The 23,974-nt window shown below is 40.4% G+C and overlaps 1 protein-coding gene and 1 long non-coding RNA gene across 2 annotated transcripts in view; one reads left to right on the top strand and one right to left on the bottom strand.

Annotated features, from left to right (window-relative positions):
- Positions 1–1,648: 1,648 nt before the first annotated feature.
- On the bottom strand, positions 1,649–9,715 carry LOC119713226 (uncharacterized). Its single transcript, XR_011804178.1, has 2 exons — positions 9,586–9,715; positions 1,649–2,004 (listed from the first exon to the last, which is right to left on the bottom strand). It is a non-coding gene; the product is annotated as an uncharacterized lncRNA (long non-coding RNA).
- The window catches only part of FOXK2 (forkhead box K2), a 47,369-nt gene continuing 32,762 nt past the window's right edge, over positions 9,368–23,974 (top strand). Inside the window, exon 1 of the mRNA XM_027471475.3 lies at positions 9,368–9,908. Coding sequence (XP_027327276.1) covers positions 9,523–9,908 — 386 coding nt within the window. The 5' untranslated portion in view covers positions 9,368–9,522. The remainder of the gene's footprint in view (positions 9,909–23,974) is intronic.

The raw sequence follows: 23,974 nt of genomic DNA, 5'->3' as shown, positions 1-23,974 counted from the left end.
GGTAATTTTAGGGTATGCTCTTATCTGTATTTTCCTTTTTTGTTTAATCAAAATGGAGAAATGAACGAATGAGAGCATGCAAATCTTATGACATTACAGAAACACACTTTGATTGTACATGGGCTATTGAAAAGGACAAGAGCCCTAAAAGGCATCTGAGATAATAGGTTAAGGACTGCAGTACTTAAGGGTATTGTCATACTGGCACAAAACACATTCATAATGCCACCTTCAAAGCATGTCCAACCTGAGACCAGCATCTTGGGATTAGTGTGAAATTAAAAAATAATAATAAAAAAATTATGTTGATCATAATTTCTATTAAAAGCTAGAGGAAGTAAAACACACACAACAAACCATAAAAAAACCCACTCACCTCATGTTCAATCTGACAAGTCTGTGAATTTGCAACTAAAATCATCACTGGGAATCGCTGTAGGAGTATGTCAAAAAGTAATTTGTTATTTATCTCAGGCGAGATTGCATAATTGTGTGTACATCAGTAATTATTTGATTCCTGCTAATGCCTATTTACTAAATGGGTTTGGGTGTTCATGTTTTTTTTGTTTTTTTTTTTAATTATTTTTTGAGGGAGGACCTTTATTGAGCAAAATAAAGGTAATTTCATCCAAAAATGGTATTAGTGGTGTAACGAGGAAAAATAGTAATTTGAGACTCATTACAATAAAGTTAGAAATTCAGTTTAATCCCAGAAGCCTGGCAACACACTAACTGAATCATTGAGTTGCTGGCATCATATTCATTGAACTTTTAAAGTCACTTACCAGCACTGACCAACCGCAAGGAAGCGAAAGCAGTAAGCAGTGTAGGATTTGGGTAGCAGGTATATTTATGGGCATGTTCTAAAAGTAATAATCTCATAGGGAGGCATGTTTTGCAAAAATATTTCGAATTAGATAAGTTGATAGTGATGTGTAAAAGCTGATTTGTAAAAGCAAATTTTGAGTTTGTACCCTTGGGAGAGAGGGAAATACTATGTATACTTCAGCTGCTCCCTACTAGTATGACTGCTCTATTTCTAATCTGTTTTTGGTTTAGTTTGTATCTTCGGATCCTGTTAGAAAATTCTTAGATTACTTCCACCATATTTAGGTTCTATGGTTGCTATATTACTGTCTTCAGTAGTAAACTGCAAAAGCTTTGTACTCAGCAAGTTTCAGGTTGCTTCTACCAGTCAGAAGCTGTTAATGCATAAAGCCCCATAGCTCATGCTATATATGCTGTTTGCTATGGAGTTGATGCATGTTACAGTTTTTCCCTCCGCTGCTGTAGTCTAGCCTCAGACAAGTTTTAAACATATATTTTAAATATTGTTTATTATTCCGTATATATTAAATGCATGTAAGTGCTTCTGTTTACATTAGTGTTCAATAGCTTCTGTTGAGAAACCATTTTTCTCCTGCTGCTTCTTTTTTGGAGCAATGTGTTTATTTTTCTTAGATGCATCTTTGCATCTGACAGAGTTATTAAGTAGCAAGTAAATGAAGGAACTGTAAAAATAAAGGAATTGCTTCACATTTTCCTTCTGTTCAGTTTTGTCCAAACAGGCAATTCCTTTTGGCAATGGGTCTGCTTTGCAGAATGCTGTATAATAAATGTCACAAGAACACTGGTAAGAAACTTCAGATCTGAGTCACGAGGAGGATTGTTTATTTGCTGCTTTGAATAGTCTGTTGCATGGATCCTTTTCGAAGAATGAAATGCAAATAGACCGATATCACCTGATATTAACCACAGACTAATTCAACTAGCAAAATAAACAAATTGGGGTAGAGTAGTTGAGCTTTGGATATTTTCTTGAATGCTCAGAGATGAGAGATTTATTCCTCTGCCTGTTGAAAGACTGTCAGTAATCGGTGGCGTTCTGATCACAGACTCTGGATGGCTGTTCTCTAACACACTGTAATGGTCTGACTGCTGAGACTTCATTTTTTTGCTCTCAGTCTTGATATTTCAGTGACTGTATGTTGGGATTCTGAGTATCTGCAGGAGGGAAAAAAAGGATTTTGGTACTGATGCTTTGATAACCATTAAAAACAAACAAACAACAAAATCTAAGACCAGTCTATGCTGTCTTTTACATATTACTTTCCATGTTAAGGTGTCTGTGAATCTTGAAAAGATCCCTGCATGTTAGAAATGTTTGCAGTTTGTCCCCTCTGTGATATTTTTGGAGGCTGGTTGAACACCTGATGACTTGTGCAGGACTCAAATATAATCAGTACAGCCTGGCATTTGTTTGCTTTTTTTTTTTAAAAAAAAGGATTTTTTTTTTCTCCTGCTGTTCAAATCATTTATGTAGTCTTTTTGTTTTATTCTCATCATCCACTTTGGGATAAAATAATAATTTAATTCTGCTGTATCCAGATTTCCGTACATCAGTTTTGTTTCTCTAGTGGCCCACAGAGAATACAGTTTATGATAAGAAACTGTTCAGTTGTTCCCCTCCTCAAAAGAAGTTAATGCTCTTATTTTCTCCCCTCTATCAGATCTTTACACACTTGTATTTATAATTTGAAGATTAGGTGTAAACTTCATTCAGTTTCACAGAAATACCCTTACATGTGAGTACCATTCCAGTTGTTTTGAGACTTTATTAGGAACATAAGAATGTATCTTGGGCCAGACCTGAGGCTTCAGTACTTCAGTATTTTGTTTATGTATTCGGGAGAGAGATCTGCAAACAGCTCTGTCTTGTGTCTGTAGTACTTAGAAATGCAATCATGGTCAAGATGAAATCTTGTTAGGTTTTATATATACCTGGTAACTGGATGAAAATTGACTGTTTTAAATTGTTCAGTCTTTAGCTACACTGTTAAAACTACTAAAACCAAGTACATGATAAGGACATGAAAAATACTGTTACTATCGTCATATTCCTTACAGCATATTTTTGTGTGCTTTGAGTTTGAGTCTTAAGTCATTTTTTTTTTTACCTTACAAGAACCTTCTAACATCTGTTTATGGAACATGAGATGTTTCTCACTGACCTTTGTCCTTGTTATATTATTTTGATAATGTTTGTCCCTTCACTACTGAAAACAATTGCAATTTCTTAACCTTTGTTTAAAAGTGTTCTCGTACTTAAATCATCTCAGTCACTCTTCCCTGAATCTTGCTTAGATCTGTAGCTATCCTTTGGGACAGGGTAAGAAGTATTTCAGAAAAGGCAGATGCACAAAAAAATACATCTGTTTTTAAATGATCTTCCTGTGGTTTTCTATTGGCTTAGGGAGTAGCACTGATCTATTTTTCAAAAAAAAAAAAAAAAAAAAGATTTTGATAAAACTTTGTTTTCTGAAAAGACAAGAATTAGAATGCTGTATCATGAAAAGAAGGTTTTAAATTACATTTTTCATACTGAATTTAACTACACTTTGTGGGTTTTTATTGAAATTTGCCTTCATCTTTTTAAAAAATTATTTAGCTTATTCACATTTATGTAACTTCTCTTTGATTTTTGACCAATGTAAAGGATTTTATCATGTACTTATTTGGCTATAGTCTTACTCTCCATTCCCACTTGTCAGCTATTTTTCTGCCATCTGAACTACAACTTCTATTATTGTTTTAGTAGAATTTGCATCTGGCATGTATGATATGGGTAACACTGCCGTTTCCTCCTTCAGATGCCAAAAACATATTCCAGATAAGCTGGACCTTGGCAACTTAACCTGCTTCATTTTCTTGGAAGGTTAGGTTTATTTACCATACCATATCATAAATTATTATGTGACATGGAAGTGCTGGAAGGAGACTGAAGAAGAGTTCAGTTAAAAGTTAAAATTCTTCTATGGTGGTGAATAGATTTCATGGATTGTAATGGTGATGTTCCTCTAAAACAGAAGTGCCAGCCTTTCTGAGTTTTCATGGCAAGTTATATAATTTTATTCAAATACCTGTAGTGGCATATGCATAGCAAATAGTCTGAACAATTGGAGCTCTCAAAGAAATAAAAATCAGCAAACACCCTTTCCACAGTGATATTCCAGGACTGATATATTCTGATAGCAAAAATGGAGAAGTCATTTCAGTCTGAGGTATGTTTTAACAGGTACTGTGAACTGTTGACTTGGAGTTATACAGCTCCTGATCAAGTGACCAGGTATGTAAAATATACAGTGGCAAAAATGGCAAAATAATGTGAAGAAAAATCAAAGAATTTTGCTTAGTTGCAATTATAACTAATAATAACTGTGATTCTCAATGTTAAGTATGGTAAATGTTGCATCTGGTAAAGGTCAGCTTCTCTGATTATTATACAAGCCTAGTGGTAAAACCAGTAACCTGTTGGGAAGTGGAGAGTTGCAAAGTAGTGGGGGTTCTCAGCTCCCAGTTAACATGCAGTACTGCTGCTGTGGCTTTTAAAGAAAAAAAAATCCTGTGGTGTTTTTAGAGCTGCTGCTTTGTGAATAATTATCCTCTGAGGGTGAACGGGATATTTTAAATTTAGAGCGTTTGTCTGAATTTTGTCGTCTGCTGTTGCTTGCAACAAACCGAGGCGTTAAGGTTGTGTGCTTCATCTTTATTTTTTGGTCGCCAGCATCATCTTCTCTAACTCCATTGCAGTTTCAGGCGCGTGACCGCCTGCTTCCCAGAACCGCTCGAGGGTGACGGTGTCGCCTCCCAAAACTGCTCGTACAACCCAAGAAAACGTGTTTTAACTTCAGCCGGCAACGGGCTGTGGCGTAACCGTGAAATAATCCTGTCAGAAAACGCCGCTACGCCGCCCTCAGTCCTGCCCGGACCCGTTTTTCTCACAGAACCCTTGGGGCGGTGCCGGGACCGCGCTCCCGGCGCCGCCCACGGCCTCGTAGTGTTTACAAACAGCCGGTGGAGCCGAGCCCTGCTCCGTTCATCCCGTAAAATCCCCGGCCGGTGGAGCAAAGCCCCCCGTGGTGCCCGGCTCCAAGCTGTCAGAGCCCGGGGCGCCGCCGCCATGAGGCGTTGGGGGCGCGGAGCAGGCTGGGTAGCAGGGCGGGAAGCGAGCTTTCCTCACAGGAGAGACCCCGCGCCTGAGGGGGAGGTTGCACGGGTAGATGCCGGTTGACAGGGCTGTCCTGGCTCTCGAAGCCCTCGTTTCCTTTCCTCCGAGGTCAATAGGATGCTGTAGAGTAGGGAAATGGGATAGCGGGCAAGGTTAAACATCCAGTTTTGGTCTCCTGTGGTGTGGCCACTCCGCACCCCAAAACCAGACTCTGAAACTAGGGGAGAGAAGTTCATCTCGGGGCCATTTCGGATAGAAAAGACCCTTAAGAGCAGGCACTTTAAAAAGTGTTACGCTTTCCAGTCTTTTTCTGTTATTACTTAAGTCGTGAGATCTGAAAGACTCCTTGGAAGAAAAAGACAAAACTCTTCTGAGGTAAAACACTATCTTCTATTAGTTCTTAATGTGAGGTAAAACACTATCTTCTATTCTTAGTTTAAGACATGATCTTCTATTAGTTCTTAATTTGAGGTAAAACACTCTTTTCTATTAATTCTTAAGTCACTTCAAGAGTTGGCTGGGTGTTTAACATGGGAGCTTCACACCATCCCGATCGTTTGGTATTTTTAACATTTTGCAGTACTTACATGATGCTTTTTTAATACTTACCCTTGACAAAAAAAAAATGCGTTTGTGAGAAAACGAGCGAATCACAGCATGAATCCTAATAAGTTTTACACACATTGTTAAAGTTAAGCATGTAAGGAGTTCAAGTGTGGTTATCAGGATTACTTAAAAATGTGGTCTGCATAGCAGCAGTTTTGAGGCTGCGTTGGAAGGAGTTTTTACTGCTTACTAAGGTCTTCTCACCTAGTAAATAGAAAAAAATGTGTGCTTGGCAGGTGCTGAGGAAGGGGATATAAATACATGAAATCTTTATTCAATTGTGCAGGTTTTGATATTTGAGGTGCTTACCTTGTTAAACTGCACGTGAATGTTATTGAAGAGTGGTTTTGCAAATTTACTTTGTAGGTTTTTGTTTAACAAAAATCAAATCTCACTTGAAAGCTTGTGACACTTGCTGTAATAAAAAGATTATGGATAGCCCCTAATGGCTTTTAAAAGCTGTTTAATGCTGCTTGTGTCAAAGTAAGCAATTAAGGTCACTTAATCCATTTGATTATTCATCAAGTTGCTCTGGTAGCATCCCATGTGTTTGGATTGGTGAAAATATGCATCTTGAGAAGGCTGCTTTGTAGCCCTCCACACAGAGCACGTGTGTAATGTGAAAGCTGAGGAAAGAAAACCACTGTTTATATGACAGTTCGCTAGCCCCAAGCACAAGCAGACTGTAAATGGACACCCTTGGGTTGCCACAGCATGGGCTTCAGGAAAAAAAGATCACATCCAGTGTAGTCATTTAAAGGAAGCTTGCTAATTAAAATAGTATTAATAAATTAGACCTTAATGTTTATACATTCCCGTTAAACTCCAGTCAGATTGTTGTAAGGTTAGAGGATGAAATAAGGTTTGCTGAGTCTCAGTTTCTGTGGTGCAAACACGCTGCTGCATAATTCGATGTGAACCGGAGAGCATTTGGCCACTTGGTACAGAGGGCCAGGAGTGGTGAAGTGCAGAGACTGCTCTGAGACCTTCATTTGCTTCAGTGGCAATGGCAGCACCTCAGAAGATTAAATTTTGGTCAGTAGGTTGGAGCCCCAGTTCTGTCCTCAATAGTCAAGGTAACCATAGGGCAGTTAGGGGAGATTCAAGTCTTTTTTGCTAACCCTTAAAGGTGATGGGTAAAAAAAATGTGTGGAATAATATGTATCTGCTGTACAGCTCTAAGATAAGGACCAGGTTATGTTCACTCAGTGGACTTCTGGGGAGTGCGGTGTCTTAGAACAGCTCAGGAGAATTGTGTGTAGATTGAATGGTTCTTCTACTTCCAACTGCTCCGCTCCCTGCCTTATCCAACAGAAAACAGAACTACAAGCGGGCAGGTTGGAATGACCTTAAAACTGTGATTTTGTATGGTCACAAAGAAAATGACTAAATCTGCACCAGTTTAGAAAAACATTGGCAGAAAGATGTCAACAAGATCTTAAAATGAGTATTACTTTTGACAACAGAATTTGTTGTTTGCTCTACAGTGTTGGAAATAGGGAAGTAAACAGACTTTCTGCTAGACGCTTTCCATCGGGTAGCATACTGATCGTTGGACACTCAAAGTATTTTCAGTGTATATTATAAAACTCTACTTGGCATTCTGTGTTAGCAACTGTTCTCTACCCCGTTCTGTTATGAGAAGCACAGGAACTAATATCAGCTTGTGAGTTTAAGATCGGATGTTATTAATAAATTAACACAAATTAAACAAAGTTGTGATTCACATAATGGAAAATGTTAAAAGTATCATTAATGCTTCGAAGCTTTGTGGACTGAGCAACCATAAGAGCGGTAGAAAGTGCTGCTGGCCTGATGGGAATCTGCCTGGCTGCTGTCCCAATCGGCCTGTTTCCTCTCTCTGTGGGTGTGGGAGCGTGTTAGGAGATGGAAATCCATCGGTAATGTTCAGCTGCCGTACCCCTCAGGATCCCTCACCAATTGTTAGCAAAGCAGGCACAACATTGCTGTAGTCAGACCACAGCCAAGAGATTTAAAAAAAAAAAAAAACAACATTGAGAATCTGGGAGTCATAACTGGCTCTCTGATGCTGCATCTTTTCTGTGCCAAACATATGTTGGTATAGAAGAAACTCTGATTCTAAATAACAAAGTGTGGGCAAGATTTAACTGAAGTTTTCCGTAAAAGAAACCAGCTCTCTAAATGTTGCTATATTTTTCACTGTGTCTGATGTGATAATGCAATCAAATAAATGGACGTAACTGTTCTGGAACTGTATTGTAGTTGTTTATAGCACATGTTGACACAAGCCTAGGAGTAAAAAATAAGGTTTGCCAGACCTTGCAGGTAGTGTGCACCGTGTGCTGTTCTGGCTCATACACGTAGGATTTCTACGATTAAAGCCTCTGTTGGCTCAGACGTGCAAAACCAGAAGTTTGAATTTCAAATTTAGTACTGGGTGTTAGTGAGTTGATTGGTTTTGACCAGAACATAAGAATGTTCTTAAAGATTATTGCCGATACTTGCAGAGCATTTATGTACCACTGAGGAAAGTATTTATGTCTTCTGAATTAATAAATGAATTTCAGTACTGTCTGGGAAACAAACACAACTTAACTGCTTGGAAACCTTGTAAGGCTATTTGGGCTGTTGCGATGAGGAGTGTGCCGTGTATACATCTGTTTATAGGCATAGATAATTTCTAGCACCCACTTCACTGTTTATAGGCAAAAGTGCTTCTTAATTGTTTTCTTCTCAATCCTGACAGTGCCTGGTCTTTGTAACAGAGGAGCACTGCGGATGTGTTGACAGGGTTTTGGTCAGGTACGCTGTTCCCAATGCAGGTGCTACATTTGGGTGAGCACAACTAATGCCTTCCGTTTGAGAACCTGTAATATTCTGAAGCAGAAATGCTGATGTGGGTTCTTGATCGCTTTTTCGTGTTTTCTGACACTTCTCTCTTTGATGTACTCTGACCCTCAGTGAGGAATCAGTTACAGTGATTGGAGGTCTAATTCTGTTTTGTCACGTCAGATCGCTTGCTTACTTTCTCGTGCCCTAGTTCTTAGAGAAAACTAGGGCTGAGTCAGGTGTACGCGCAAATAGACTGTCTCGCCTGAAACTTTTAAATTCAAAGCACTGCACTTGGATGATGTGGATGTCATAGATGCGGAGTTGCCTCTAGCATCGCCCCCCTCTCAAATGGCTGTCAAATTCCTTTGGTGTGCAAAACCTTATTATTATTTTTTTTTTTTTTCTGTGATTATTTGAGGCTGACGGGGGGAGTTCCAGCACACGGCTTCCCAGGTGCAGCGTGGCTGGGTGCCCCCCCGCCTGCCTTCCTGGGGCCGGGCTGCTTTCCCCCGCAGCAGCCAGCCCCCGGCATGTGCCGCCCGCCCGACCTCGAGCTGCGGGCGGGGCCAGCGGCCTCCCGCAGGTGCCCCCGGCCCGGGGAGGAGGGCAGGGGCCGCGGGGGGCAGCCGGCAGCCCGCGGCCCCGGCGGGCAGAGCGAGCGCGCCCCGCCCGGTCCCGCCTCGCCTCCCGGCCCCGTTCTGCCCCGGCGCGGGGGCGCTGCCCGTTGCCGGCTCCGCTCCGGGCTCGCGGCTCCGCTCCGCGTTTTGCCGCCCTCCCCCGCGCTCCCGGCCCCCGCCAGCCGAACGTGCAGCGCGGCTCCGTCCTCAGCGCCGCTCCTCATTGGTTGCTCCGCCATAGCCCCATGGGCGTGCGGGCCGCCCATTGGCCCGGCGCCGCCGTCAATCAGCGGGCGGCGGAGTGCGTCAGGGCGGGCGGGGGGGGAGGGGGAGGAGGAGGAGGAGGGGGGAGCGGCGGCCCCTTCCCTGCCTGTGGCTGGCGGCGGCTGCGGGGCCGGTGCGGGCGGAGGGGCGCAGCGCAGGGCGGCCTCGCTGCCTCGCGGCCTCCCGGCCTCGCTCCCTCCCTCGCTCGCTAAGATGGCGGCGGCGGCGGCAGCGGCGGCGGCCGTGGCGCGGCTGGAGGGCCGGGAGTTCGAGTACCTGATGAAGAAGCGCTCGGTGACCATCGGCCGCAACTCGTCGCAGGGCTCGGTGGACGTGAGCATGGGCCACTCCAGTTTCATCTCCCGCCGCCACCTGGAGATCTTCACCGCCGCACCCCCGCCGCCGCCACCGCCGCCGCCGCCGGCCGGCTCCGACGGGCCGCCGCCTCCTGCCCCTCAGGGCGACCCCGCGGCTGCTGCCGCTGCTACCGGCGGCGGCGGCGGGGGGGACTTCTACCTGCGCTGCCTCGGCAAGAACGGCGTCTTCGTGGACGGCGTCTTCCAGAGGCGGGGAGCGCCGCCGCTGCAGCTGCCCCGAGTGTGAGTACACCGGGGCCGGGCCTGCCGCCTGCCCCCGCCCGGCCGCGCTGCCCCGTGCTCGCCCCGGGTGTCGCGGCGGGGTGCTGCCCCCCCGGCTCGTCGCCGTTCGGCAGCCGCACGAGGGGTGACAGCCGGGGGACAGCGTCGCCGTGCCGGCTGCCTCCTAGGCCTCCTTCCCCGCCGCCCCTGCTCCCCTTGCGGCACCAGGGTAGCAGCCCCTCGGCCGCGTCCTCCCCGCCGTGTGCCCGCTCCGCCGCCCCCCGTGCTTGGCCCTCCAGGCCGCTGCAAAGCCGGGGAGCCTGAGGCTGGCGGCTGACAAACGGTGACCCTGCTCCAGCGCCCTGTCTTGCACGGAGCTGGTGTGAGTTTGGGAGCAAAGCTGTCTGCAGCAGTGCTCGGAGGTATTGTAATGAGCAAACAGAACTGGATACACCCTTGAGTATTGTTTACGTGCTTCAAAGGGAACCAGTCAAGTGGTTATCCGCATATCTGGGATTTTTGAATTGAGGATTGGTGCTGAGTAAACCTTGTGACACCCTCGGTGCTTTTACTGAATGTAGAGGGTTTATTTTTTTAGGGGGGGGGGGGGATTGCCTACAGATTTTTTGTGGTGGTTTTTGCTCTTTGTCGGATTGTACCAGTGATTTTTTTTTAATGACTAAACTGAATCATCCATGTGAAATACTTTCGCTAGTGCTAGTGTTTTAAGACCTGTTTCCGTATGTGACAGTAAATGCATCAGGAGGCTTTAAACGGTAATACATTCCTTTGCCATTAGCAAATATTAACTGTCCTTGCAAAATAATTTTCTAGAAGAGTACGTGAGGCCTACCTACCGTGGTTAAGGCTATGTTGAGCTGTAAATAAGTGATCTGTGTTCTGAGGAGTCTCGTGGGAAAAGTGAAAGTGTTTTGGCTCAGAATAATTTTAGGTAGCTTGACTAAGAAGTACCTAAAAGGTTATGAGGTTTAGCTTTACAAAGCACGTGCCATTGGTGACACATTCTTAACGTCTTATAAGTTTTTAAACTTTCTTTAGGGCTTTGATGGTTTATATTTTCCACTTTGACGTCTTTGGCGTTAGTTTCCCCATCTTGTTTCTCTGTAAAAAATCAAATTGTCTTACCTTTCTGCTTTCTAGGAAGTGCTCATTCTGAGAGGCTTTAACAGTGCCAGTATGTGTGGAGTTGTATAATCATGAATACAGTTGGATGACTTGTTTGACCTTTAACTGTAACTTCTATTTTTGCTTTCTGCTTTTTAATATTAATAATTGTTTGGCATGTGGTTAGTCTGTATTTTAATCTAAAGCATTTATGAAATACAGATCAAATACTTCCTTCTTTATAAACAGTTTGGTGCAATACACTAATTGTAAGTAAGTCATTGTGCATTACATATGTTGATTACAAACAGTCTAGAATTAGTTTGAGTAATTTAGTCAGTAGCATTCTGTTAAATGCTTAATTCCTCAGGAAAAAATTACTGCTGCTTCATGCTGTCCATGTAATTGTTGTCTTGTAATTTATTTTTTTCTGTCAGTGTTGTCTTTTTAAGGGAAGGAGAATACTGAAGGTTTTTTTTTTGTGTCGGTTTTTTAATGAACAATGATGAAAACTTCTCTACAGTTAATTTTTTTTCTTTTTCATGAGTGTATGTAGGTGGTGCTTACAGAAACTACACTTGCTTGAAACTTAGTGTGCTCAGTGATTACACCATTTGTTAGACTGCACACTTGTAGCTTTCCGTTTCAAGATCTGTAAGCTGGTTAAAGTAGTTATCTCCTTACAAAATATAGGTGTGATCTTCCAATAAGTCGTGTAAATAAAAGGTGGCATACCTTCAGTCCTGGCTAGAAACAATGGAGCAGTGTGTGCACCAAATGTACTCGGATTTCTTTAGTCAACAAGCATGGGGACGAGTTTTAGCTTGAAGGGCAGGCATGTTCAACAGGGTCATAGTTAAATCAGTGGTTAAGCTCAAATGCTGCTTTATTGTTTTTTTAAAAAATACAGAACTTCATCAGAGAAGAAAAGTCTTACTGGTGTTGTATAGGGAAATAGTAGTTTCATTATTTACAAAGTCTTTTTCTTTTTTTTTTTTAGCATAGACGTCTTCAGACAAATTCAAAGCAGACGTTATCTGCTTATGGCAAGTCATTACTGTGAATTGCTGATGACTAATAACGTTGTAGCTGTGTTCTTGAATTTCATTGTAGATTTAACTGGTCACACTGAAGATGATCTCCTGGATTTTAAGAATCAAACTTAGTTACTGTGTAATGTACGCATTAACTGACACCTGAAACGTGACTGAAAGGAAAGCAGTTTTGGTGCAAGTTGAAGATTGATGATTGCTAACCTCCAGCTCAAGTAATCACTAGATCTATTTTTGGTGGTGGTGGTTAATCCTTCAGCGTTGCCAGTAATATGCTTTGCCTATGACTACGCAATCACTTGAATTTTATTTTCTTTAATGGCAGGTGAGGTTAAAACAAAAAAACAGAGTGGCCTGTTCTTTCTATTGGTTTTGAAGCAATCTTGGAAACTAAGAATGAAGCATCCATCTCTGTCACAAATAAATAGTGACTTACAGATGACTCCAAGTGAAATATTGTTACAGACATGAACTGTCTTATTTAATTGTCCCTAATATTTACATGTGATTCATGTCTCCTTGGCCTTTTTTGATTTCAGCACAGTGTTTAAACATGATTGCATTAATAATGTTACTGAACTTCCTGTTTTTGGAAGGGAAAAGCAGAAATACAACTCTAGTCTCCTGCAAACCACACGTTTTAAACATCTGGGGAAATTAAGTTATTAGAGTCTGCTTATACGTGCTCTAATAAAGGCATCTTTCTTTCTACAAATAAAAGTGCCAGTAACACAGAATTACTGCGCATTAAGATAACTGTTTTGGTCACTATTTTTAATGTTTCCCTGGAAGCCTCACTCACAGTTCAAGCATTTCAGTTATCAAGCAGGAGGTAATATCAGTGGGAAGTGTGTTTTTGTTTTTCTGATTCTTGACAGACTCACATTCGTCCTTGTGTGTATACAAACCAGCTGTCATCTTGTTAGATGATTAAAATGGACGCTAGGGAAAAAATAGCCTTTTTTTTTTGTTCATGTCCAGTAAGTAGCTCTCCTGTCAAGGTCATAATGCACAGAGGCATGGGATTGAATAAGTGTTAGAACTGCATGTTAAATGCACACAAATCTGAGCAATTCAGTTAAGTCTCTTGCAGCTACCTTTAAGATCCATGGACTTTCACTGCTGCAGCTTATAAAGTCCATGTTTCTTAATTGTTTTCATTTGATGCTTGTCAAGTTTCCCCTGACTTCAGTAAAAGCATTTTAGGATATATCGCTAGATAAATAATAACATTGATGCTTGACTTTTGAGGTACTTGTTTTGAAAAATACCTTTTATGTTGGGCACTGCAGCTGTTGGTGACAGAGCTCTTGTATACAGCTTTTGGAGAGGCAGGATTGCAGACAGATGTAACTGTACAGCTGGAGAAAAACAGACTGACTTTTGGGTACAGCTTAGCTCTGAAAAAGGTGTGTTGTCTGTGTCGTTCCACCCCCCACCCCCTTTTTTTCCTTTCATGTTACAGTCAGTGGCTTGGATGTATTTTGCATGGTAGCATTTAAATTCACAAAGATCCTGACATTTTAGGCCTGACTGTTCAAAGACAGAGTGTGTTCATTTGGACAAAAACATATTTTGTAGATTAATGATTATTTTTGGCTTTGGTCTTGTGGAAGTAGATTTGGGAATCATAAGACAAGATACCACTAGCACTGGAGCAGTATCTAAGGCAGAGCAAAGATGCATCCAGTCTGTTACCTGTCTTGAAGAGTGGCCAGCCGTAGATGCCTAGGGAGGAGTATAAAAAATGGACAAAATTAGTTATGCTTCTCTTGTTTATTCTTTTGGATCCCAGTTAGGTTTGATTTCTTTCTGAGTTTAAAACCATTTAATGTTTACATTTTTTTAATGACTTGCTCTTCCCCCTCCCCCCCCCCCCCCCCCCCCCGCCAAATCTCTAAACTTCTTACATCCACATCACTTTCGGCAGTGAGTTCCACAGCTTAATTTGGAGCCTGTGATGATCTTTTTTGCTGAGCTTTTTGAGCTTTACACCTGGCAATTTCATTTTATACCACTGAAGTTAGCTCTTTTATAATAAGAAACTGCAAATAATTGTCCTATTCTGTCATTCATTTTATAGACTTCTTTTATGTTTACTGAGTATAGGAGCTCTTATACTAAACCATGTCGAGTGCATCTCACTTTAGCTTAACACCTATTGACTAATCCTAAGGCAGGTCTATATGGCTGAAAACTAAAAATACATCTGTTTGTGTACTAGTGCTTTTCCCCTTCGTGTACAAAGGGCTGAATCAATATTTTTAGTTTGGTGTTGTGGTCTGGAACTACAAAGTGCTTTTTAAGTAGTAGAAGCTTTCCTGGTGATGGAAGCCAGTAGATTCTGAACAAGGATCGAGTATATTCACTAAGTAAACTCTTCAGGAAGATTTTTTGTGTTCAGCATTACACATGCAGTATACTGCAACAGATTGTAAAGAACCTCTAATATATTAGTGTGCTTTTTTAATTTTTGGCGGTTGCTTAAATTATATGCAGAGATGTGATTGCTATATGCATTGTGGTTTCACACATGCTCAATGAAAATTTTTCACTGGAAGCAGTTCAGGTTTGGCTTACCAGTTGAGAGGAAAGGATTGCACTATCTCCTTAGATAGTGCTAGCTGCTCTTTTAGGAAGAACGTTGTATGCTTTTTCTTTTTTTTTTTTTTTTTTTTTTGGCTTGAGCTTGGTTCATGTTTTAAAGAATTGCTTTATGAATATAAGTGTTAGGAAATCAAACACTGCTTCCTCCCCCCCCCCCCCCCCAAGGAATATAGTTGTAAGGATAGATCAATTACCTCAGGATTGGCACCTGCTTTTTCCCTTTTTTGATAACATTTCTGATAGATACAGTTGCTTGTAAGGAAGACAGCTGGCTGAATTGTTTGTGAGACCTTCTGATTGATTCAGGTTTAGATGAGTATGAAGGAGTTTCGTACTGGAATTAAAACTATGAATTACTTAGAGGTTATCTCACAGCAAAGAATTAAAATATTGGACTTGGCTGTGGCTTACAAATTGGACTCCAGAAACTTTTTTTTTTTTTTACTTTCTGTAGCGCACACTGTGTCCCATGGCATAAGAAATAATAATTTTAACTGGCTTATGTTTATAGGTCTTTTTTTGGCTACTTTAAAGTAAGATTCTCAAATGTCAAGCTCAGTGGCAGTAGTGTTCTCACTGTAACCGGATCTGATTGAAAGGAATGTAGGAGGAAGAAGGTAGAACGTGTACCATTTGAAATGAAAATAGAGATGAGTATGAAGTTTCTGTAGTCATCATTTGTGTAACAGTTGTTTCTGTCATCTCATTTTTTTTCACGTTTCTCTCTCAGCTGAACACACCTTATGAGAGAAATGGCTTTTGTTACTGAGACAATGCTACAAATTGTCAGACACCAGTCCAGTAGCTGAGGTACGATTCACAGGTTTGGATTTGGATTAAGTTGCACTTGCCTTGCGTTTTCTGTTGGTATGATTGATATGCAGAATTGAGTATGGACATCTTGTGTACAGTTCTACTGATCTTACGAATGTTACATGAAATAATATAAACCAGGAAATCACCGTACAAATTGGTGGCTTCCCTCTCATTGCTTTCCAGTTCTGACAGAAGCATAATTAGTGTCATTGTGGTGTAACGGTGTAAAGTAAGGATTAAAACTGTCTGTTCTATTAATCTGTAGTTGAAAATGAGTTTTGAGATTCTTACCTTCAGTTACATTAATGAGGCAAGAGCTGTGTAAATTAAACCATTCTTTGCTCTGTACTAATTAAATACAATCCTGTTTGTCTGTTGTGAAATACCCTAGTTTTGAGCAGGGAGAGACAACTTCTGCTATCAGATGAGTATAAGGAAAGTAAGGTAATGTTTCACCCTTGCTTTTCAAAATGAATGTATGTGATTAATTTGTTTATAATCAGGAAATGACATTGTCTTGTAAATATTAGTCCTTCATGAAGGTACATGTGTTTTAGTGAATGATTCTGCTGTGGAGGAATTCTGCTGCTGTTTGTTTTTTTCCCAAGCATATGTAATTCTCACGCACTGAGCGAAGAATTTTTTGTCACAGTCATGCCTAAAGTATTCCAAGTAAGATGACTGTGCATCTGATTTACTGTATTTTTCTGTAAATACAGCAGTACCCTCAAGACCCCTTAAGCCCCATTATTTTATGTAAAACTACATACAACACTTGGAAAAATCAAATATAATTTCAAAGAACATTGCAGTTTTGTCATGTAGCGGTGTGAAGTCATGTGTTTTGCAGAATACGATGAATTTTCACAACAGACTTGAGCTTACTAATAAGCTAGTGTCCTCCATGGAACTTTATACTGAAATACTGGGAAGCTGGTGGTTGTGTGTACTGTCTTGCTTATTTTCACGATAAAAAGTTGATGTGTAGTGACATTTGTTTCCTGCGACTTCCTGCCTTTAAGGAATTTTTTGACCTAGATAAAGCAGTTGGGAGGGGAGGAACCATATTTACTCCGCAGCTATTCCACACTGGATGGCAAGAAAATAAAAATTATGTTCTTCTGTTAAGATTTCATCAATGTTACCATCTTGTTGAACAGTGCTGGGGCTTTACTAGGTTACTCGAAATCTACTTTTGCGATAGATATTTTTTAATAGGGATAAAGAATGTCTCTCAGTGATTGGAGTCTGTGTTTCTTTGCGTTTGTTTGTGTGGTTGTGCTGCAGCTATTGATTGTGCTTGGGCAGTGTTCTGTACTTTCTCACCAGTACTGCGAATTGTAAACTTTTACAAAGGAGCATCTTTGTGTGCTGTACAGCTGAGTATTCATGGAAATAAAATTTTTAACATTCAAAAGCTTCAATATTCAATAAACAAATCTTTATGCAAACATATCACCTTTTTGTGTGTCCATGTGCATCAAATACAATGAAAAACATGAGCAAATTGACATAATTGTGTCCATGCTACACTGCAAATATTCCAGCTAACTTCAGCGAGACAGCTCACATGAGTAATGATGCACGTGCAATACAACATTTTTAGAATAAAAGCTGTAAGTTTAAAAAACAAATCAAACATGTCATTATCAAAGCTTTATGACGTACAACAAAATATAAAGTCGACTGGAATTGCATTTAATGTAGTGTTAATTTAAGGTTTTACATTAAAAATTAAGGAAGGGACTTGCAGCTGGACCACTGCTGGAAGCAGAGATGACTTCAGCATCAGGTCAGATGGCTCAGCACCTTGTCCATTTGAGCTCTGAGCATCTCCAGGGCTGGGAAATGGTTAATAATGAGGTGGTAGTTACACGAAACATTTAATTTTGAAAAAGTATTTTCCAAGCAGAATTTTGGGAATACACAGGTTTGCTAGCATAATGTAGAACTTCATGCAAAGTCATGAAAACGCTACTTGGTCACTATTTGATGTTTCTACTTGATACTTTCATTGGTGATCTGAAGTAAATGCAACTTCTGATAAACATTTACAGATATTTATGATGATGGTAAGTCACAAATAATGAAGGCAAAAAAATGGACTTGTGCAATCCATTAAAAAGAAGTAAAGAAAGAGAAAACGCATCTGAAAAGATACACAGGCCAGATCTGCAGGATAGGAAGCTAGTCTGAAAAGTAGAAGCAGAGTGCATTTACAAGTCCTGACTGAAGAGAAATTGTTTGATGCTTATCATGAGATGTGTCAGAGCAGAGTGATGTGATGACTGTGTAGAAATAAGGGAACTGCAGCAGGGAGCAGTGATTAATGGTGGAGCTTCTGGGGTTCTGAACCAAAACTGGTATCGAAGAATCTTGGAAAACTGTAAGGTTTTAGGGGGGCAACTGCATAAAGGAATTGAAGGCTCAAGGATATACCAAGCAGTGAGGGACTTAAGGAGGTCAGTATGTTTGCCTTCTCAAAAAGGAGTGCAAGATGGTGTGATATCTATCTGTTTATGGGAAGGAATTAGACTACTGAAAGTCTTGCGAATGGATCAGCACAGGATGAAACCCCAGAGGGTGTAAACTGAAGTCTCAAGGTTTGAACTAAGCACATATTTTTAGCAGTGCTGGAATACAACTTAGAGGAAGGATTGAATCTCCATTTCACGACCTTCTGCTGATCAAAAGTAGAACCTTTTGGGAAAAGTTGCTTTAGTCAATAATAGTGATAATGATACACCTTTCTGTAGTCACACCTGATGTCTGGGTGCAGTATAGGTATGGCTGGATGAAATTTAATGCCCTAGGGCTAGGCGATGTACAAGTAGGTGAAGCTTCTTAACTCTTCAGGCTTTACTTCATCTAAAAGTCCTTCCTTAATACTCTTCCACTGGGTTATAGCAAGAGGCTTTTTTATTATATGTTAACAAGGAGTCACAACTTTTTTTCTTTTTTTTTTTTTTCTAATTAAAATTGCTTCTAAAGCATCAAACATCTAGTTGGGCATTTATTTATTTGCACTTGCCAGCAGTATTGTTACATGCAAATGATTTTGATGTTTATATTCATCATCATCGTAGTCTTCATATGGGAGTACACCATAAAAGTAGTTTTCTTATGATACTCAGGGATTCTCTGAAAAACGTTCTTCCTCAAGTAAATCTTAGATAATAGATCATGGGGGGTAAGCCTCCTAGTTCTTGTGTTGGTAAGACAGGTTAGCAAGTAGTAGAAAAAGAGTTTACACATTCTTTTGAAATTAAATTCAGGTGTTCTAAATCACTAAGAGGAATATGTAGTTTTGGTTCAACTGGCACATTGATGGAAGTTGCTTTTAAATTCTGCTTTTTACAGACATTACAATATGGGAGCAGATAATTTGCCGAACCTTTTCCTTCTTGAAACCTCTTAAATGGGGATAACAGATATCCCCCTCAGCAATGCAGGAATGAGTATATGCTGCTTGGAACTTCAGCTTACTGACAAAACAAAGGTTTGTTGTTGTTGTATTTAACTTGTGTTTTTAAAATTACATGTGTGTTTGTTAAAAAACAGCTTATTTGTGCTTGGAAATAGAGTAAGTGATATAAAGTGCTGGGGTTTTAGATAAATAATTACATATTCTGACTGCGACAGCTGGGAGAAATAGTTTAGCTTTCACAGAAACATCAGTTTCCTAAAAAAATATATATATCTGAAATGTTGGTGTCTTACCACTGTGGACACCACTGCATGATATGTTGTTGTACAATGTGGAAGGTAAAAGTTTGATTATGAAGGTACAAACACATAATTATCTGTTCTGTTTTGTTTTTTAAGGCTGAGAATTAAGTTAAGGACTACAAAGACATCTAGCCTCTGTCTTAATGAGAGTACTGTATAAACCTCCATATGTGGACAAAGATGACTTAGCATTTTACATTGTGTTATGGGCATATTTGGGGTATTCTAGCCCAAATATAACGTGAGCAGACAAGGAATGTACACACAGGCTGTATACCTTAACTTAGCTAAGTAGGCGGGTGCATTGATTACAAGTGTGGTAAACACAAAGAAAGTAGTTGGAAAGTATGAGTGATGGAAGCTGACTGTTAAAGAAAAGATTTCCCTCCTTAGGTGCTATCCTCTGTTCCAGTCTTGATAGGGGGGTGAAGAAGGCCTCTGTCGTGCTGAAGGGAGACAGGCTTAGAGAATGAGATGAAAAAGCATAAGGCTTAGACAACAGAAGGGTGAATGTGCTTGTGCAGAATTCTGCCAAAAATGCTGTAAGAATGGTAAAGAGGAGGATTTTAGCATTGTGCTATGTACAGATTAGAAAACTGGAAGATGAGAATTCAGTTACTACATGGGGAGGATCAGGATGTTTGGCCAACATGTTTTGCACTAGGCAATGGACAGGAGAGTATTCATGGGGTTTGGAGTTACGTAAGGAGAACTGGAAGGGTTTGCTGGCAGGCTTGAGAAAGGATTGGACAAAGTTGAAGATCACCTCAAGTTTAAGATCTGTGATTGAGAGGTAATATAGTTATCATTACAGGAAGTAATGAGGCGCTGACATTGATGTTTAATTTGGCTAATGTGGTGATTCAGAAGAATCTTGGGTCTGACTGCTAAAAAGACAGGCAGAGCTGTCGTGAGCATCTGAGCTAACCTGGCATTCCGCTTGCGGAGAAGGAGCGCAGGGGAGGGGAAGGTCTTGCTTTCTGCAGTGCTCCCACCTGCAGGTTGTGCTGGCCTCAAAGCACATCAGATGCTCCAAAAGCCACTGGCATCTGCTTTTTTTGGGTATTCTGGGGAGTTTTCTGGTGCATTGAAGTGGCTGATGGGAAAGATCTGATGAGCGGTGGAGCTGGCATGAAGTATGTGGTGGGCTTGAACAGTCTTCATTCAGCTTGCTGTGTCTCATGGAGTCATATATAAAGGAATTGCTTTCTTAAGAGCTGTTACGCTTTATGAAATAAAAATGGAAACAAAAGAAGGATCCAAAACAGTGTAAGAGAAGACCAAACAAGTTCTTGTGAGACTATATATTTTGATAGAAGGGTATGCAAAGTATTTGTTTTTGTTTTAAGTGAAAAATAAAAAAGCAAATCTAAGTAGCCTGCGTGTTGAGCTGACTCAGTTGTGTCATACCTTTTGGCTAATACATGCTTTCTGGCCCTTTTTTCAATCTCTGCATAAATGTAAATACATAGAGAAGACCACTAGAGGAAAAAAAAAGCACAAGTTCCTTGGCTGTGGATTATTTCACAGCAGAGGGACAGCACTGACGTATAGTCCTCATTCCATATGCTAAATCATCGTGTCTCTAATTTAAAGGTCATCAGTACGGCTGGCAGTTTAAGTTACATTGCAGGACTGGGGAAGACATGAGTTGTAGAGATTGAACATTAAGGATATAGTAGAGATAAAGGACCCTTAAGTTTATGTTTTTGGTTTTTTATTTCTTTGTGGAAAACCTTACCTCAGAAAATGGATTTCTATGCATTTAATACAGGTGACTGACTAGAGTTTGTGCAGCCTTCTATTATCTGTCTGAAAGAAGAAATGAATGTGAAAAAAATTCTAAAACTCTTCTGTTTTTTAAATGTCCCTTATTGCAGAGGTCACATGTAGCCTCTGCACTGTGTCAGGAAATATGTGAATCTGCTGCAGTTGACTCTGTAGGTAGGTGTGATGGGGATTTCCTGTGTTGGCTTTTGAGGTTCTATTTAATACCTGCTTGATAGGAGGTAGAAATATCTCAAAAAAAAAAAAAAGTTTTTTTAGTTGTTTGTTTGTTTTTGTTTTTTTTTTTGAAGAGAGCTTTTTCTTTCCATTCTTTATGCAAGATAAGTAGCCAAGAAATCAGTTCAGTTGATCCAGCCTTCCAAAACAACTTTAGTGGGCTTGAAAGTAGCTGTGCATTTGGTCTCTGTTCTGATTTATCTGACTTCTCACTGTCACTCTGAGACTTGCTTCAGAGGAGACGTGGTGAAATGTTTAAGAAAACAAAACAAAACAAAACAATAATTTAGAAGGGGATCAGATTATAGCAAATTTTTTTTTTTTTTTCATTTACAGTACATTAGCCAGTGGACTTGGGTGCTGACGAAAGTCAGTAGGAGTCAATTACATAAATTATCATCAATCCAAGTACTGTTTATAACTTCCACTCATCTAAGTGTTAAATAACATTGAGCAAAGGCACGTTAAAGGAAGCAAGTTATTTCCTTTCCCTAGACGGTGTGAATAGGCTGGGTGTGGCTGGGTTAGGCTCAGATAAGTGTTCGGGTAGGTGTTGGGCCTGACCCGTCTTACACGGCCATCCATTGATCCACTTGTTCTGGGGCAGTCACCAGCTGAAGTCCTTTCTGCTGCATGTGGTAGGAGGCCTGACCCAGGGTGCTCTGCTATCAGGTCAAGGGGGTTAAGGGCTTTGGTCCTCGCTGCCCTTTCATCTTAGTGAACGTATTCATTTTCTTGGTAGTATTTAAGGGTTACAAGCCAAACTGAACTGGTCTGCTGTTCAGATGGTATGGAAACATCGGTTTGCAGAGTTTGCAATCTATTCTTAAGTAACTTTATTAAAATGACTAGATTGGGTAACAAGATTCTCACAGAATGATGAAATTCATCCTCATACAGTCCAACTTCCAGTGATACTATCAGGAGTTCAAGCACAGCCTTTTTCCTGGCAGCACATTTGTGACTACATCACTGAGTTGAAGGCTACATGCAGTAGTTTAAGGTGGTTACCCTTTGCGCTGAATGTGGGTTCCAGAATGAATGCAGCAGTGAATTCCGTGTTCAGGGTGAGCTCCACAGTTTGTGGTTGGTGAGAGGCTTATTCATTTAGCTTTCTAGATATTGATAATCGCTGTAAACATTTTGGACCTGGAAACCACAGTGTGTATGTCAGTTGAAGTGTTCAGATGACAGGCACATTTAGCAACACAGGAAAGAGATGCAATAGGTAAAAACCGCCGTAGAACTTCAGTTGTTTATCTTCTTGAATTGAAATTCAAGCCTTTGTTTTTAAAATGTTTTCCTTGCACTGGTCTGTCCATAAAGCTGAGAAATGCAACAAGTCTGTATTATTAGCAAATTCCAGAACTGTTAACAGTGCTCAAGTGCCTTGTGGAACCCTAGCAAGACAAAATAACTTACAGTAACTGGTACAAAGCTGTGTCGTTTCTTGGCTGTTTCATCATTTAGTTCTTAACTAGCTGCATCTCTGCTTTTTTCTACCCTTCCTGAAGGACTCTTGGCCTCTGAGGATTGCTGGTGTTTGAGCAGGATATGCAGAATGACTTCAAAAATTCTTTTGAGTGGTTAAGCAGAGGATTGGGGTGAGATGGAACAGTGAGCAGCAAGCTGACAACAAAACAGGCTTTTCTGGAACTGTTTCATTTGTAGCATGTCTTCTTTGCTCGCATACCCAATTCTATTAATGTCCAGGATTCTTGTAACAGAACTTGCTTCCTTATAACTCAAAAAAATGCCAGGATTCTGTTAGAATTTCTTTTAAAAGTAATTTCAGTAGCTATTTACCAGTTTGAATCTTTTTTTTTTTCTGTAAGCTGAAGTGCTGTTTCTTCATAGTCAATTGTCCTTCACTGTGTAAGGTTATAGAGAATATTACCTGTTTCAGAGAAAAAAAAATTGGCAATTATTAAATGTTAAAAGAACTAGTCCAAAGGTGAAATAGGAAAACTCATTCATGGTTAGGAGGAGAATTCAGATCCTCTCCCCTGTTTCAGTGTTTTAAAGGCGTAAGTTAAATCTTGATCATAAATTCTTTTCAGAATTTTAAATTTCCTTCATGAATTTTGGCCTGTTATGAATAGCTTTTACTGTCTGCTGCAGTACAGGCAGCCAGGGCAATCATCTGCAAGCACACCCTAGTACACAAATGTTTACTTTTCTGTCAGTAGTGAAATAACCCTGGCTGTTTTATGGTGTGGTTATTCTGAGGTTGGAAGATTGTCGAGCCTGGAAGAGATCACGAACCCCAGCTTGCAACTTAGCTATAAATAAGTTTGGTCTGCTGTGGGTTAGTAAGTACCCAAGATTCTTATGTGAGGTTGTTAGCTATTATCTAGAGTTATCACCAAGAGGGGTGTTTTAAAATCATTTTTAAAAAGCAGCATGCAGACCATGTTAATAATAATTATAAAAGAAATGTGACTGTAAATATTTCAGTCCTCAGTTAGAAGGGTTAAATATTAAAGATCTAAAACTTTTAAAGTTTGGGTTTAATATTTTGAAGTTCTCTTGGCTTAGGAGCTGATGAAAACATATGTAATGTTTGTGTACACGTTTGTGTTAGCTGTAATGTAGCTGAGAAGTGGGCCATAAAATATTTAACTTCATCTGAAAAGCTTAAAAACATGGTTATATTGAATATGAAATAATGATAATGTGAGATGGTGTGATTTTTGACTACTTGGAGAAATACCACGATAGTGGAAAGGGAAAAGAGACCAAGGAAAGTGTTTC

The sequence above is a fragment of the Anas platyrhynchos genome, chromosome 19, assembly GCF_047663525.1.
Source record: "Anas platyrhynchos isolate ZD024472 breed Pekin duck chromosome 19, IASCAAS_PekinDuck_T2T, whole genome shotgun sequence".
NCBI lineage: Eukaryota > Metazoa > Chordata > Aves > Anseriformes > Anatidae > Anas > Anas platyrhynchos.
The sequence above is the reverse complement of the archived record's forward strand: the minus strand, read 5'-3'. Positions and strand labels throughout refer to the sequence as shown.